Source organism: Rhinolophus ferrumequinum, chromosome 25, assembly GCF_004115265.2.
Source record: "Rhinolophus ferrumequinum isolate MPI-CBG mRhiFer1 chromosome 25, mRhiFer1_v1.p, whole genome shotgun sequence".
NCBI lineage: Eukaryota > Metazoa > Chordata > Mammalia > Chiroptera > Rhinolophidae > Rhinolophus > Rhinolophus ferrumequinum.
In genome coordinates, this window is record NC_046308.1 from 29,510,449 (window position 1) to 29,527,984 (window position 17,536).

The window sequence follows — 17,536 nt, forward strand, 5'->3', positions numbered from 1 at the left end:
AAGTGATGAATACGCCCAATTAAAATCACATGCTCACAAACTGATGTTAGTATTTGGCAGTACATATCTGGCTGAAAAGGCATTTTCAAAAATGAAATACATAAAATCTCATTACAGATGAGTATTAACAGATGAACAATTTGCATTCAATTTTGATAAGAAACACTAACTTTCAACTACGATTAAATAAAGGGTTATTCTCCACAAAAAAGATTTTATTGTTCTTAGTAATAGACCTGAATTACAAAGAAATTATATTAGATTAAATGGGTATTTCAAACTTATGTGGAAAACTATACTGCATAGTATTTTTCCACCTAACCCTCAACAAAAACTCATTTTCAGCATCTCAGTGAATGTAAACTCCATTCTTCGGGTTGATCAAGGAAAAAAACTTGAACTCATCCTTGAGATCTCTTTATTTCACTCTCTATGTCCCATTTATCAGCAAAAATGGTTGGCTTTATCTGTAAAACTGTACCTAGAATCTAACCATTTTTCACCAAATCTACCATCCTGGTTCAAGCTACCATCACTGTACACTATTACAGTAATCTTCTAACTCGTCTCCTTATTTCCTGCCCCTTTAGCCTACTGAAAGCAACTAGAGACTCCCTTTAAAATGTTAAGCCAGATCATGTCACTTCTCAGCCAAAAATCCTCCAGTGGTTTCTCATCTCACTCATCATAAAAAAATCAAAGTTCTTATAATGGGCTACAAGAAACTATACGATCTGCTCTCCACCCATCCAAATCACTTCTCTCACCTCTTCTTCTTCTTTCTCCCAGTTCTATTTAAGCAACCTGTCCTACTTTTGTGTTTTTCCAACACTTTTTAATCCTACGCATAATCTTTAACTTGTTCTTCCATTGCCCAAAATGACCTTTTCACAGATAAACACTACTTACTCCCTCATATCCTTCAGGTGTCCGCTCAAATCTCACCTTCTCCCAGAGGTCCTTTGTGACCACCCTCTATAACTACCAACTGTCCTTTCACACTCTGTCCCTACCATTCTGTAAACCTACTACTCTGCATTAATTTTCTATAATAGTACATACCACCACTTGACATATTAGCTATGTAATTAATTGCTTTCTCTCCTATCCCATTAAAATATAAGCTCCACAGATTTGTGTTTTATTCAGGGTGCTGCTCACAAAATCTAAAATACTGCCTGGAATAGATTAATATATATTTCCTCAATGAATGAACAATGCAACAACAAAAAAAATTTTTTCTGTAAGTAATGCTTCCTCAGTTCCTTTAACTTACGTAAGTAAAATATATATATATATATATATATATACACACACACACACACACACACAACACACATATATATACACATATATATATACACATTTATACACATATATATGTGTATAAATACATATATATATATATATACACACACATAAAACTGATTTACCATTGCACTAAGTGTTTCTTCCCAGTCAGGCCGTTCTCGAGGGTGAACATTTCTGTGTAGTTCTGGAACAAAATCATCCTCTTCAGAATGTACCGAGGACTTCATCTTCCTAGAGATCAAAACATGAAAAACTGTGATAAGAATTCCTATTTCTAAGAAAACTTTCCAATGATCACAATTCGAAGAATAGAAAATTATATGAGATTTAAAGTTTAGTTAAAAGTTTAAAGTTTAGTTAAAGTTTAGTTAAAAGTTTTATGGCTAGTATTATTCCTCCATTTCTTCTAGTTTTCTGAGATCTTTCCTGATGTACCAAACACCTGCATTTATTCCAGAGACAAAAGTAAGGTTTATAACTAGTTAATCTTTATGGTCTATGTTAACTATTACATAAGGACTGATTTTATCTGTTCAGCACAGTTGAAACTTTGAAGAGATTTCCAAAAGCCATCAATATTTATAGTACTATGCTAAGTAAGCATTAGTAAAATTCCAGGATGAAAGAAGAAATACTTCTGTTTCCAATTTACGGAGCATGGTGTATTAAACTAGCACTTCCAAGGAGAACAACAATGAATACTTAGACCAAACATACAAAATTACTTGTCAGATAGTTTAGTGGTTACCAGAGGGTGGGTGGGGGGGGTGGGGGGTGGTAGATGAGAGTAAGCGGGATCAAATATATGGTGATGGAAGGAGAACCGACTCTGGGTGGTGAACACACAATGGGATTTATATATGATGTAATACAGAATTGTACACCTGAAATCTATGTAATTTTACTAACAATTGTCACCCCAATAATTTTTTTAAAAAAAATTACTTGTCAGAAGGCACAGGAAAGCAATCAATACAGGTAGGATTTCTGGGTCTACATTCTTTGAGGTAAGAAAACCCATGAAGCGAATTCCACATTTAATCATTCTTTTTGTATAAAGGATTTTCTGAATCATTGATGGAAAATAGAGGTCAAGCATAATATTGTAGTCTAACCTGGCTAAGGAGGCAGAGGTTGGACACTGGGGTTGCAAAGCAGGAGGGGATTTAGGGTAAAAAACTGTCGCCACTACCCCAGAAAAGTCCTGTAAAGAAAAAGCCCAAAAAATCTACATGGAAATTCCCCTAAGTTGTTAACTGATTCCTCAACATACAAGTATATAGGAAAAGATGTCAAGAAACCTATCAAAAAACAGCTGATGGGCAACTAAAGAGCCAACTATGTATTTCACAGCCGGCCATGTTGAAGACATGGAGGTTGGCAAGCAAGCACTGACAAGATGGAGGAGACGGGGTAGGGGTGCCGGAGGACCGTACCTGGGCTTTCAACTGAGACTCCAGAAAAGCTATGCCTTAGGAGTAAATAGCAATAGACAAGCTCAAACAAAGCCTAAAACCAAGCTTTAACATGATCTGAACTGACAAAAGAAAAAATAACTCTCTTCAGAGTAAAGTAATATTCTACAGTCCCCTTGTGTATTTTTCATCCACCTTATCTGGTACAAATAAACATGATAAGGCATGCTTTTTTAAAAAATGAATAAAAGTTGAAAAAAATGTAGTCAAAACAGAAAGAAACACACAATTGATTCAGATTTTAGAATTATTGGAAAGGGGATTTTAGATGGCTATGGTTATGACGTAGAAAGCTGTAAAAAGCATAACTCCCAGCCTAACAAGAAGAAAAGACAGATAATCTATGAAATTATAACTTTTCTATTTGGAAAACTGAGGTCTTGGGGCAACCAACAACTTTCTAAACTCTAATATCCAAGATGAATTTGAATCACAAGCAATTTCTTCCCTAGGGCAAAGCAGGGATAGAAGAGAGATATGCAAGCTGGTAAGAAGAATTTATTTAATTTTTTGTTAAGTTTCTAAACACATTTATGATGAATATGTTAAAACAATATCTTCATATGAAAAGAATGTCAACATAAAATTGGAATCTATGAAAATGATCTAATGTCCATCCTAAAAATGAAAAGTAAGATATCTGAAATTAAAAACTTAGTGGATAAGTTTAAGAGAACAATGGACATGGCTAAAGAGAGGATCCGTGAATTGGAAGATAGTTCAGTAGGCAATATCCATATTGAAGAACGTAGAGAAAAAAGAAAACAGAAATACATAAAACACAATACACTTGGTAAAAGGTCTCAAATATGTCTAAACTAGCAACTCAGCGATAAGAAATATGATCAAAGAAAGGGACAAAAGCAGTATTTGAAAAATAATGGTTGAGAAGTTTTCAAAACTAATGAAAGTCATCGAACTGCAGATTGAAGAAGTCTTCAAGTAAGATTTAAAAAACCAAAAACCCTATGTATGTTATACTCAAACTGCTATTTTTAAAAAGCTAAGAGAAATTCTTATAAACAGCCAGAAAATAAAACAAGTTGACTTCAAAAGAGAAATAGTAAGAAAGTGAGAGAACATTTCAATAGAAATGAGAAGATAATGGAGTGAATCTTCCGCATAATAAAAGGAAAAAAAAATACCGCCAACCTAGAATCCTCTCCTCACAAAACTCATCCATTAAAATAGCAGGTAAATGAGTTATTTTCAAACAAAAGTTGAAAAAAAATGCCACTAGGAGACCTGCAAAGAAAAGTAGCATTCTTCCAACTGAAAGAATTATAGAAATACACAAAGAGTACAAAACAAGGACAAAAAGTAGAAAAACGTATGTAAATATTAATGTAAAAACTAATGTAAACACACTAATGCAAACATCCTCTGAGGTTTATAATAAACATAAGAAAGCACAAATAGGAAAACTACATGCAAACAGTCTAGAGTCCTCAATTGGTTGGGAAGTGAAATAAGTTCAATTTTAAAGTCAAAGATATATATTACAATCACTATGGCAACCACTAAAAGAATAATAGGTGTATAACTAAAAAGCTGATAGAGGAGAAACTTTTGAAAAATAAAACATACTTGATTACTCTGAAAGAAAGCAGGAAAGGAAGAATAAAAGCAGAAAGAATAAACAAGGCAAATAAAAAAATCAAGATGGTAATCTACAATCCAAGTATATTATTAAAATTTTTAAAATAAATGGGCTAGTAGGCAAACATGTGGAGAAACTGGAACCCTCATTCATTGCTGGTACAAATTTAAATGTTGCAGCCACTGTAGAAAAGTTTGGCAGTTTCCCAAAATGTTAAACAATCATACCATATGATCCAGCAATTCTACTCCTAGGTATTTAACCAAGAGAAATAAAAACACATTATCTGCCAATGATGTGCACATGGAGACTCATACTAGCATTATTCATAACAGCCAAAATGTGGAAACAAGCAAAATGCCCATCAACCAAAAAATGAACAAAATGTACCAGATCCATACAATAAAATATTATCTAGCCATTAAAAAAAAAGAATAAAGAACTAATTCATGCTACCACATGGATGAATCATAAAAACATTATGCTAAATGAAAGAAGTCACACACAAAAGGCCACATATTGTATGATTCCAAATATACAGACGTACAGGTTAGTCAAATCCACAGAGACAGTATATTGGAGATTGCCAGGGACTCGGAGTATGGGAACATGGAGAGTTACTACTAATGAGTAAGAGAGTTCTTTCTGGAATATTCAAGAATTAAATAGTGGTGGTAGTTGTATAACTCTGTGACTGGACTAGAAACCACTTAATTGTATACTTTAAAAGAGTAAATTCTGGGGTGGCCGTTTAGCTCAATTGGTTACAGTGTGGTGCTGGCAACAACTTTGGTGTTGATTGGCCCAGTTCTATCGCCACATGGGCCACTGTTAGCTGTGCCCTCCTTAAAAAAAAAAAAAAAAAAAAAAAGATAAAGGAGTAAATTTCATGTATGTGAATTATATCTCAAGAAACAAGTAAATGGACTCAAAATTCATTTAAAGTAGACAAAGGCGGACATTTCACAATAATAAAAGTGTCAAATCAACAGGGTAATATAATAAAATCTATGTACAACAAATAACACAACTTCCAAATATATAAAGCAAATCTGAAAGAACTAAAAGGAAAAGAGAAAAACCCACAACTACAATTGCAGATTTTAACAAACATTTCTCAGTAACTGACAGAATAACCAAACCATAAAAATCAGGAGATTTGAACCAAATATTCCAATCCAAACTAACACAAAACATCAAACCCAACAACTACAGAATATACATTCTTTTCAAGTGTATACAAGACATTTACCAAGAGACCATACAGTAAACAACAAAGCAAATCTCAACAAATACAAATACACAACTGTGAAGTGTTTTGTGACAACTACAGCATTATACTAAAAATCAATTACAGATAACTAGAAATTCTCCCAAATGTTTGGAAATTAAGAAACAATGCCTGAATAATTCATGAGCCAAATACACAAAATCACAATGGAATTTATAAAATATTTTCATATTATTATCATATTTCATATTATCATATTTCATTATCATATTTCATATTATCGTTTATTCATATAAAATATTTTCATATTATTTTCACAAATAAAATACAACAGGTTAAAATATGAAAGATATAATGAAAACAGAGCAAAATTCATATTTCTAAATGCATATTACTGGAAATATGACAAGTTGAAAAATAAATGTTCTAAGCTCCCATCACAAAAAGCTAGGAAAATAGCAAATTAATCCAAGAAAATTCGAAAGAAAAAATGTTACTATAAAATAATACTGAATGTCAACTATAATTGAAAAATACAAAAAATAAATACAAATAAAAAAATTAAAAATGAAATAGAAAGCAGGTATATAACAGAGAAAAATCAAAGCCAAAAGCACAACCTGTAGGAAGATTCATTGAGAAAAAATAGAATACACAATATAAAGAATGAAAAGGGAGATACAACTACAAAGGTTACAGACATTAAAAAGATTCTGAGAACATCAAGAACAACTTTTTCCCAATATATTTGTAATTTTAGTTGAAATGAACAAATTCCCTAAAGACCACAGCTTACCAAAACTGAAACAAGAAACCAAAAAATGAATAGTCTTATTACAGCTACTAAAGAAATTGAATTTGTAAGAAAACTCCACACCCAAATGGATTCATTGGTGAATTATTTCAAACATTCAAGGAATAAGTAATAACAATCTTACATACATTTTTCCAGAGTATAAAAATAAAAGGAAAACCTCCCAATCTGTTCCATGAGGCCAGGACAGCCTTCATAACAAAAACTGATAAAGACATTACAGTAAAATTACAGGTCAATATCCTGAACATAGCTGCAGAACTCCTGAACAAAATATTAGCAAATCAAACCCACTGATTAAAAAAAAAATTGTAGAGTGACCAAGTGAGTTTTAGTCCAAAATGAAAATTAGTTTAGCATTCTAAAATCAATCCCTGTAAGTGACCACATCATTAAATAAAGCAATAAAAACATACCATTTCACTAGGTAAAATTTAATACCTATTAATGTAATGATTTTTAAATATATATATATATACATATATATACACACAGATAGACAGATTCAACCCTGCACTTGAGGTGTTAAGTCCATTTTTTCCAAAAGGTAAGAAAAAAACAAAAGGCAAAAAAATAGAAAGGAAAAAATACAATTCCCATCATTTGAAGATGACATGTTATCTACATAATCTAAAAGACTCAAAAACAATTAGAATAAGTTAGCAAGATGGCAGGATATAAGGTCAAATGCAAACATCAAATGTATTTATATATATTAGTATCATACAATTACTAAGTCAAAAAAAGCCCATCAAAAATACAACAGATAAATAATTCGGACAATTTTCCATTACTACACAGAAGTGAAAAAGAATTACTGTTGCCACATGCAAGTTGATGAATTTCATAAATGTTCTGAAACAGAAGCCAGACATTGGAGTACATAATGTTTCCAATATACACACGTATATAACCATTCAGGTTGCATATCTTAAACTTGTGTCTATTATATCTCAGTAAAACTGGGGGAGGAGGGAAAGGACTATATACTGTATAATCTTATTTACATGAAGTTCAAAGACAGGCACAACTAATCTATTGTGACAGAGGTTAAAATACTGATTACCTTTGGGAGAGGTACTGACTAGGAGGGGCAAGGGTCTCGTCAGGTGCTGGAAATAATCTATATCATGCATGATTGGGTTGTGATTACATGGGTATACACATTTATATAAATTCTTCAAGCTTTACACTACTTAGGATCTGTGGTCTTTATGATATGCAAGTTATACCTGAATAAAAGTGGAAATTTATTGGCAAATACTACAAAAATTATGTTTATATACACTGTCATATAACAATTAACTCCATAAACACTTAATATCTGTTTATTTAATTGACTCTGTTGTTCTCTTTAAATTATGAACAGATTTTACCTTAAAGTGATTACAGTTTCATCTTTAACAGAAAAGACACACTGTTAAGATTACCAACCATAAAACCTGAAGAATCTAGTGCTATATTTACAAGTTTTCGTTAACATATCTCCAAATTTGAACCTGGATATTTTTAATGAAAAGGAAAAACAGGAGGGAAAAAAGAAAAAAACACTTTTCCTCAAATTGTGGGAACCAGACTTACCACCTTGCTGCTTCCCTCATTCAAAACTTATTTAAATATTGACACACACTCACTTTATACTTGTATGAGATTCTTGTTTGTAACTTATGAAAAATTATACTTGGCAGTATTAAAGTTCCATAGAGAAGTCCAAGTGATACAATGCCCTAGACCTACCTATGGGATTGCTTTGTCCCATGTATATATTTTCTTGATCCCTGGAGTAAATTCCAACCAGCAATAGAACTTTACCTTTCTCCTTTTATTCCCCTAATTTTTGTTTCCATTTATTTCTGGTTCTTGGCCAAGTTTGGTTATGGGTCTGCAACACTTTTGGCCAATAAGTTATTTCCCATGGGATGGGGAATGGCTGGAAAGTCTTTTTATGGTCTGACATTATGGCGGTATTTGACAGAGATAGGCATCTATTCTCTGTCAGAGAGAGAATGTGGTTAAGTCAGTTTTATGTCTGTCTGTGAAACAATATGTCTCAATTCCACTGGAGAGAACAGCTCTGAGATCATCTAAAGTGGTATGTCTGGTGTTCTGTTTATTTTACACATGGCTGAAGCCGTAAAACTGAAGCTACGAGGTGTCTATATGAGTCTGTAACTGATAAAAAATCATTACCTGTCATCACAGGTAGTGATATATTTTCCTACCTTCAGAGGATATTAATAAATTAGGTTATAAAGCCCCTTAAAATGTAAGAGCTCTGTTCTAGTTGGTTTCTATAGACTAGTAACTAAGATAAATCTAATATTCCCAGAATTCCCAGAAAATAAAGAAATGAACTTCTTACACTAATGGGATCAGCTATATTGATGGTGGTAACAGAATAGAAGTTTGCTGAATCCAGTGAAACTGAGTTTTGGTCACCTCCAATTGACAATGCCAGATATACTATAATTATTAATAAGTATTATCATTTCATCAAAAATCAAAGATACAGGGACGGCCGGATGGCTCAATTGATTAGAGCACAAGTTCTGAGCAACAGGGTTGCCAGTTCGATTCCCACATGAGCCAGCGAGCTGCGCCCTTCACAACTAGATTGAAGGCAACAAGCTGCCAGAGGGGTGGCCAGATGGCTCAGCTGGTTAGAGCACGAGCTCTCCACAACAAGGTTGCAGGTTCGATTCCCGCATGGGATGGTGGGCTGTGCCCCGTGCAGCTAAGATTGAAAATGGCGACTGGACTTGGAGCTGAGCTGCGCCCTCCACAACTAGACTGAAGGACAACGACTGGAGCTGATGGGCCCTGGAGAAATACACTTTCCCCCAATATTTCCCAATAAAATTTTTTTTAAAAATGTATCTACAGTCATTTTAAAAAGAAAAATCAAAGATATAAAACGGTATACTTTGAAAAATATTCCTCCCTTCCCTGTCTCCAATCTGCCCAATTCCTACCCATTAAACTTCCTACCTTATATATTCTTCCAGGCTTCCTTTACGAATACAGGCATAGCTTGGAGATATTGCAGGTTCAGTTCTAGACCACCACAATAAAGCGAGTGTTACAATAAAGCAAGTCACACAAATGTGTTGGTTTCCCAGAGCATATAAAAGTTATGTTTACACTACAATGTGGTTTAAGTGTGCAACAGCACTATGTCTTTAAAAAAAGTATATACCTTAATTAAAAAATATGTTACTGCTATAAAATGCTAACTATCATCTCAGCCTTCAGTGAGTTGTAATTTTCTTGCTGGTGGAGGGTCTTACCTCCAATTTATTAAAAACAGTATCAGCGAAGTGTAATAAAATGAGGTATGCCTGTATATACACATATATTCATATGCATATGTAATTTTTCATATATTAAAGAATATATCCAAAGTAAAGTAAAAAGCAATGTGTAAATATGCTACTCTTTATGTAAAGCAATGGGAGAACGACTTTATTCCGTCATTACCACGCTACTTTTCCACATAAAAAGTATTTGTCTATATATTCTTGTATAGTTTTCTAATATTTCCTGGAAAGCTTTCCATGTCAGTATATAAAGACCTGCTTTGCTGTTTTGCAAACTGTGTAATATTTCACTGTGCAGATATGCCATAATTTATTTAATCAGTCCCCTACTGATGAATATTTGAATTATTTCCAATCTTTTGCTATTATAAACAATGCTACAATACGTTTGTAAATATGTCACTTCCACACATGTACAAGTACTTCTGAAAGACAAATTCTCAACAGTGAAAAAAATTCTTTTGATACATTAGCCCATTTTTCTACTGGGTTGTTGGTCTTCTTATCTATTTTTAGTTCTTTATATGTACATTAAACAGATTAGAACTTTATCTGTAATATGAGTTCCAAGTATTTTTCCAAGTGATTTGTCCTTGCTTTTTTTTATATATAATGCAGATATTTTGTATTTTATGCAGTTAAATTTCATAACCATTTCTTTTATGGATTTGCATTTTAAGTCATAGTTCAAAATGTCTACCAGATACAAAATATTTTTTTAATTTACCATCGTTTTCTTTTAAAATTTTTATGGTTTCATTTAATACACTTACATCTTTGATCATCTACAATTTATCTTGGTATGAGTTAGAACTCCGATTTTATTTTCTATAGATATGCACCCAGTTTCCCCAACACTATTTACAGAATAGTACATATTGTCTCCATTGGTTTTGCAGAAGACATCTTTATCATATCCAAATTTTTCTATGTATTTGGGTATATTTTTATGCCTTCTATTCGTGACAGTATCACAAAGTTTTAACTGCTCGTATTGAGACTTTCTAAGTATAATATCGGGTTGCACTAGTCCTCTATCCACCACCCATACTTTTTATCCCCCAAACAGTCTCTTGGCCAAGTTATTAAGTCAAGATCAAGTTATTTCAAAATCAATTTACCTAGGTTTTTAAAAAGTATTCTTTCCATCACATTAAATTTATAATAAATTGATATCTTTATGACGTTGAATATTCCCAGCTATGAATTTCATTTGTTCCAGACTTCTTTTATGTCCTTCAATAATGTTTCACATTTTTTCATACAGGTCTTAAAGTTCTTTATTAAGTTTGTTTCTGTATTCTACCTTTTTGTTAATCTTAAAAACGGCACTTTTTCTTTCATTATATCTTATAACTGGTTACTGTTTGATACACTATCATTTTAACCCTGTTTTGAAGACGGGGAAAACTGAAACACATGAGCACATCTCAGTCAGTCCAGATGTGGTAGACCCTTTTCTCCTGAAAGACCCCATTTTCCAGCTCAAAGAAGACACTGAAACAAGCTTTTCACATCTCTAAAGACCCACTGGACTGGGTAACAGACACCAAGATTCTGCCTCAGTGCTTTCTTCAGAAGTTTCCTCTCAAAAGCCATGACAAAACTACCAATGGACTTCCGATTCAAAACTGCATATATGTTGAGGAACAGATCTCTCCTTCTCCAAGTGTCTGAAAAGTCAGTAAGCTAAATAAAAACAAATCCTTAACAGAATGGTCTGGGTGGGATCAGCAGGCAGAAATCTTGATAAACTTCCCCACAACAAAAAGCAAGTGAGGTCATACTAAATGGTAAACCAACGGAGAAAAAAATGAGGTTCAAGGAGGCTACACTCCCATTTCTCTCCACAACAAAAAGATAGTTGCCCACAAGCAATTAATAAAAGCTGGAAAATTATCTGTAAAAAAAATTTAACAACCAATTAGAAGGACTTGGGATCCTAGCATGGGTGTTTGTACCTAAGAGGCAGAAGCTATGTGCATCAAGGGACTACTAAAGAAGGAGGCAAAGAAGGATGGATATTTAGCTTAGCAGTTAAAAACATAAATTCTGTTCAGTTAGAAAAAACAGAACATGTGCACTGGGTGAATAAAACTGCAAAACTGAAGAAGAAAGACAATAACCTAAATGTATTATTACCGTAGACTTTGAGGTTTCAGCTCCCTACAGTCAACTGCCGTCTGAAATATTAAATGGAAAATTCCAGAAATAAATGATTCATAAGTTTTAAGTTGCACGTCATTCTGAGTAGCATGATGAACTCCTGAGCCATCCCGCTCTGTCCCTCATGGGACAGTGTATCATCCCTTTGTCCAGTGTCTCCGTGCTATAAGTGCTCTCTGCCCATTCGTCACTTAGTAGCCCTCTCCATTATCAGATCAAATGCCCTGGTATCACAGTACTTGTGTTCAAGTAATCCTTATTTTACTTATTAATGGCCCCAAAGGGCAAGAGTGGATACTGGCAATTTGGATGTCAAAAAGAAGCGGTAAAGTGCTTGCTTTAAGTGAAAGGGTATGTATTTTCAGGAAAAAACACAGTATACAGGTGACCCCCACATAACATGGTTGTTAGTTCCTAAAAAATGCCATGTTATGCTAATCCGTGTTATACGACACAAAGAACTAGTACAAAAGAGGGGGTCAGATTCCAAAAATTTTTAAAACATACCATTATATTTTTACAATTAAGAGAAGAATCTTTATTAAAGCAATTTTCACCAAAAGTATAACATATTAATATGTATTAAATAATGTTTTCTTTGTCATCACTACTAAGCTTTTATTATGTTCTGTGTTGTTCGGGGATTTCCCTAATTTCGAATGAGATATTTTTTGCTCTTAAAAGCTCTTACTATGCTCCGTGTTGTTCGGGGATTTCTCTAATTGTCAAACCGTGTTATAGAGTGAAACCGTATTCTAGGATGCCATTTTGTATGAGGGTTTTCCCCAATTCTCAAACCGTGTTACAGTGAAACCGTGTTATAGAAGTGTCGTGTTATACGGGGGTTGCCTGTATATAGAGTTTGGTAGTACCAGTTTCAAGCAACCACTGGGGGTCTTAGAACATATCCCCAAGTGATAAGGGGGGACTACTAGATATAAATAGTATATGCCAGTATATATGTTATATCTATATATTAAGAACCCTTAAAATTAATTCTGTACAAATTGAATTTGGAAGGTTAAAGAGGATAGAATTAGCGGCCTACAAAACAAGTGCAAGAAATACCAAATCACAAAATAAAAAAGTAAAGAGAAATGTAACATGAAAGAAAGGATAGATTAAGGGCAATAAACAGGACCTACGAGAATATAACTACGATAGAAAAGAGCTAATGATTAAATTAATAGAAATAAATTTAATGCAAAGACTTGAATATGTAGATTTAAAGTCACTGAGCTCTAAGCTGAAGAATTGATGGTAAAATATACATGACTAAGAATAAAAAGAAAAATCTTACAAGCATTCAGACAGAAAGTATAAGTTACCTACAAAAGGGAAAAAATGGCATTTAAGTGTATGCAAGAAATCAGAGTACATCATCACTCAGGATTTATCTCAACAAAATGTTCAAGAAAATATCAACCAAATAGAAACTGAACGAAAACAGACACATTAAGATGGAATATGATAAAAAGGAGAACATACAACAATAAGCACTGAGCAATGATACATACAGGCATACTTCATTCCATTATGCTGTGCTTTATTGCACTTCGTAGATACTACATTTTTTTACAAATTAAAGGTTTGTGGCAACCTTGCATCAATGAAGTCTATAGGTGCCATTTTCCCAGCGGCATTTTCTCACTTCATGTCTCTGTGATAGTTTTTTATAATTCTCACAATATTTCAAAATTTCTCATTATTACCACATTTGTTATGGTGATCTGTGATCTACGATGCTACTATTGTAACTGTTTTCGGTTGCCATGAGTTGTGCCCATGTAAGATGTAAAACTTAATAAATGTGTGCGTTCTGACTGCTCCACCCTGTCTCTCTCCCTTTCCTCGGGCCTCCCTAACCCGAGACACAATATTAAGATTAGGCCAATGAATAACGCTACAGTTGACTCTAAGTGTTCCAAGTGAAAGGAAGACATACACATCTCTCACTTTAAATGATTAAAAAATGATTAAGTTTAGTGAGGAAGACATGTCGAAAGTTGAGATAAGCTGAAAGCTAGGCCTCTTGCACCAAACAGTTAGCCAAGTTATGAATGCAAAGATAAAGTTCTTGAAGTAAATTAAAAATGCTACTCCAGAGAACACACCAACGATAAGAAAATGAAAATAGCCTTATTGCTGATATGGAGAAAGTTTTAGTGGTCTGGATAGAAGATCAAACCAGCCACAACATTCCCTTAAGCCAAAACCTAATCCAGAGTAAGGCCCTAACTTTCTTTAATTCTATAAAGGCTGAGAGGGGTGAGGAAGCCGCAGAAGAAAAAGTCTGAAGCTAGCAGAGATTGGCTCATGAGGTTTAAGGAAAGAAATCATCTCCATAGCACAAAAGCGCAAGGTGAAGCGGCAAGTTCTGATGTAGAAGCTGCAGTTAAGTTATCCAGAAGATCTAAATAAGCTAATTAATGAAGGTGGCTACACTAAACAACAGATTTTCAAAGTAGACGAAACAGCTTATAGGAAGAAGATGCCATCTATCTAGGATTTCCGCAGCTAGAGAAAAGATGCCAAGGCCTGGTTTTCAAGTTTCAAAGGACAGGCTGACTCTCGTTAGATGCTAATGCAGCTGGTGAGTTTAATTTGCAGCCCATGCTCGTTTACCATTCAAAACCTACTAGGGCACTCAAGTACAGGCTAACTCGACTCTGCCTGTACTCTATACATGGAACAAAAAAGCCTGGAGAACAGCACATCTGTTACAAAATGGTTTACTCAATATTTTAAGCCCACTGTTGAGACCTGCTGCTCAGAAAATAAGATTCCTTTCAAAATATCACTGCTCACTGACAGTGCAGCAGGTCACACAAGAGCTCTGATCGAGATGTACAATGAGACTGATGTTGTTTCCATGCGCGCTAGCACAACAGCCATTCTGCAGCCCATGGATCAAGGAATAATTTCGACTTAAGTCTTATTATTTAAGAAATACATTTCATAAGGCTATAGCTGCCATAGATAGTGATTCCTCTGATAGATCTGGACAAAATAAATTGAAAATCTTCTAGAGAGGATTCTCCATTCTAGTTGCCATTAAGAATATTCATGATTCATGGGAAGAGATCAAAATATCAACCCTCATGGGTGACTTTAAGGTGTTCAAGACTTCAGTAGAGGAAGCAACTACAGATGTGGTGGAAAGAACAAGAAAAGTAGAATTAGAAGTGGAGCCTGAAGATGTGATTGCATTGCTGCAATCTTGTGATAAAACACGTGAGAACTTGCTTCTTACAGATGAGCAAAGAAAGTAGTTTCTTGAAATGGAATCTACTCCTGGTGAAGATGCTGTGAAGATTGTTGAACAAAGGACAAAAGATTTAGCATATTACATTAACTTAGTTGATAAAGCAGTGGCAGAGCTCAAGATGACTGACTCCAATTTTGAAAGAAGTTCTACTGTGGGTAAAATGTTATCAAACAGCACCACATTTTACAGAGAAATCGGTCATGAAAGGAAGAGTCAATCAATGCAGCAAACTTCACTGTTGTCCTTTTTTTAAGAAATTGCTACAGGAACCCCAACCTTCAGCAACCACCACCCTGATCAGTCAGCAGCATCAACACTGAGGCAAGGCACTCCACCAGCAAAAAGATTAAGACTAAATCTCAGATGTTAGTATTTTTTAACAATAAAGTATTTTTAATTGTTTATTTAGACAGAATGCTCCCATGCACTTAACAGACTACAGTACAGCGTAAACCTAACTTTCATTGCACTGGGAAACCAAAAAAAGTCGTGTGACTCACTTTAGTGAGATATCCACATTAGCGCATGGTCTGGAAACAAGCCCACTATATCTGCCTGTATAATTAAATCTGAATGAACGATGAAAAATATTACATCATCTCAACAAAAAACTAGCGTGAGGGTAGGGTAGAATAGTGACAAGTAAAAGTATCAAAAGTCTTATCCAGGCAGAAGGGGATTGAGAAAAAGAGGAAGTAAAAGTATTCTAAAGATCTTAAGAGAAAAAGAAGTAGAGAAGAAAAGAGAGAATCATGGTAGGAAAATACAGAACACCTGGGTGGAAGAAATTATTTGATTTACAAATAATAATGGAAAAAATACATATACGATATTAGAGCATGGAAAGGGAAGCTAATCATTAATGGAAAATAAAACTTCTACAATTAAATATCTAGAAAGGTTTTACTTATTCTGATTGTAATCTTGGTAGACTAGTCACAACACATTTTTTTAAAAAGAAAATTGACTATATTTATAAACAGAACTTTAAACATTTCAAAGATTTCATTTACTAAGTTTGAACATACAATTGACTGATATCTAACATTTAAGTTGAATGCAAAGGTTAAGAAAAACAGGTTTCTAAACTTTTAACTTTATGTAAATAACTTAATGACTAGGAATTTTTATATAGTTTTATATAGTTTCTGTGTTCTACGTCCCTTTTTGAACATCAAAAACCTTGTCCAGACAAATATAAGAAAGGCTCACCTTGGATTCCACCGCAAAGAGTTTAAAGACTGAAATACCAAGAAAGTCTTGTACTAGCATGCCTCATGATTAAAACAGATTCATTCACAGATTATGAAGACAGCCAGACTAATGGCTATACTCCAATGGGACATAAAATTTTCTGAGATTAAGTGATGTTCATATCACACTCTGATTACAATTATTATTTTTGTGACACTGATAGGAGTATGTTCGGTGAAAGTTATATTTAATATTGAAAGAATATGTGGGGGGGTGCCTAAACTATACTTCACATCACACATAAAAGATTATAAAGTTATATAATCTTTTTTCACAAAACACCTCTTTTTTTGGTATGGTACGTAATAGAGTATTAAGAGTGAAATGCCTATGAGAAGTCAGAAAGTATAAAAAAGGTCTGGGTATGATATTGGTATATACGTCAACGGTTAATTGTTAATGGTATCTCTATCCTTCTAGGCTCATAAAAACTGATGAAGAATCCCCAAATCAAGAATTTCTACTGAAGAAAAAGGAACAGTCATGGTATTAAAAACAGGAAGTTGTGAGATAGCTTTATGGGCCTCCAGAAGAATTTAGCCATTAAAGTAAACCATCCTAGATGTGAAAGACAAACAAGAACGAGGAAACGTAATACCATATTCCAAGCCCTTGTTACCTATTTGGACTGCTGCAACATCTTCTAAGTCCAATAAGGCAGAGAATGAGTAAAGCAACCAACCAACCAATCAACTGCATGAACTACATTAGTCCTTAGATGCCATAAACCTACAGATATCCCAAGAAAATTAAAATATGGTCATGAAATCATCTAGTTAAACTAAAGTCAGGAGTTTCTCATTTCACTTAAAATCAATTGTCAACTTAAAATCAAATCTACAATGGAGATACGAGTGAAAACCTGATTGAGAGACTTGGGCATCTTCAGGCTCTGATTTTAGAGATATACAAGTTCTAAAAATGTGGTTCAATTATGCACTATATATCATCTCTGTAACTGTTTCACACTAAATGTCATACTTGGCCAGGCCATGTATCTGACAATAATGTGATACCAGGAAAGACAAGCAAGATTATGTGAGCATTTCTACCCTCAGCTGCCACAGAACTAGAACCTTTCATGATCGTGTGTGTTAGTT

At 33.9% G+C, this 17,536-nt stretch overlaps 1 protein-coding gene across 3 annotated transcripts in view; it reads right to left on the reverse strand.

Moving 5' to 3' along the window:
• The window catches only part of ARHGAP32 (Rho GTPase activating protein 32), a 319,193-nt gene that overhangs the window by 213,868 nt on the left and 87,789 nt on the right, over positions 1–17,536 (reverse strand). For all 3 annotated transcript variants that reach the window (XM_033097361.1, XM_033097360.1, XM_033097358.1), the window contains exon 2: positions 1,434–1,542. In XM_033097361.1, coding sequence (XP_032953252.1) covers positions 1,434–1,538 — 105 coding nt within the window. In that variant the 5' untranslated portion in view covers positions 1,539–1,542. The remainder of the gene's footprint in view (positions 1–1,433; positions 1,543–17,536) is intronic.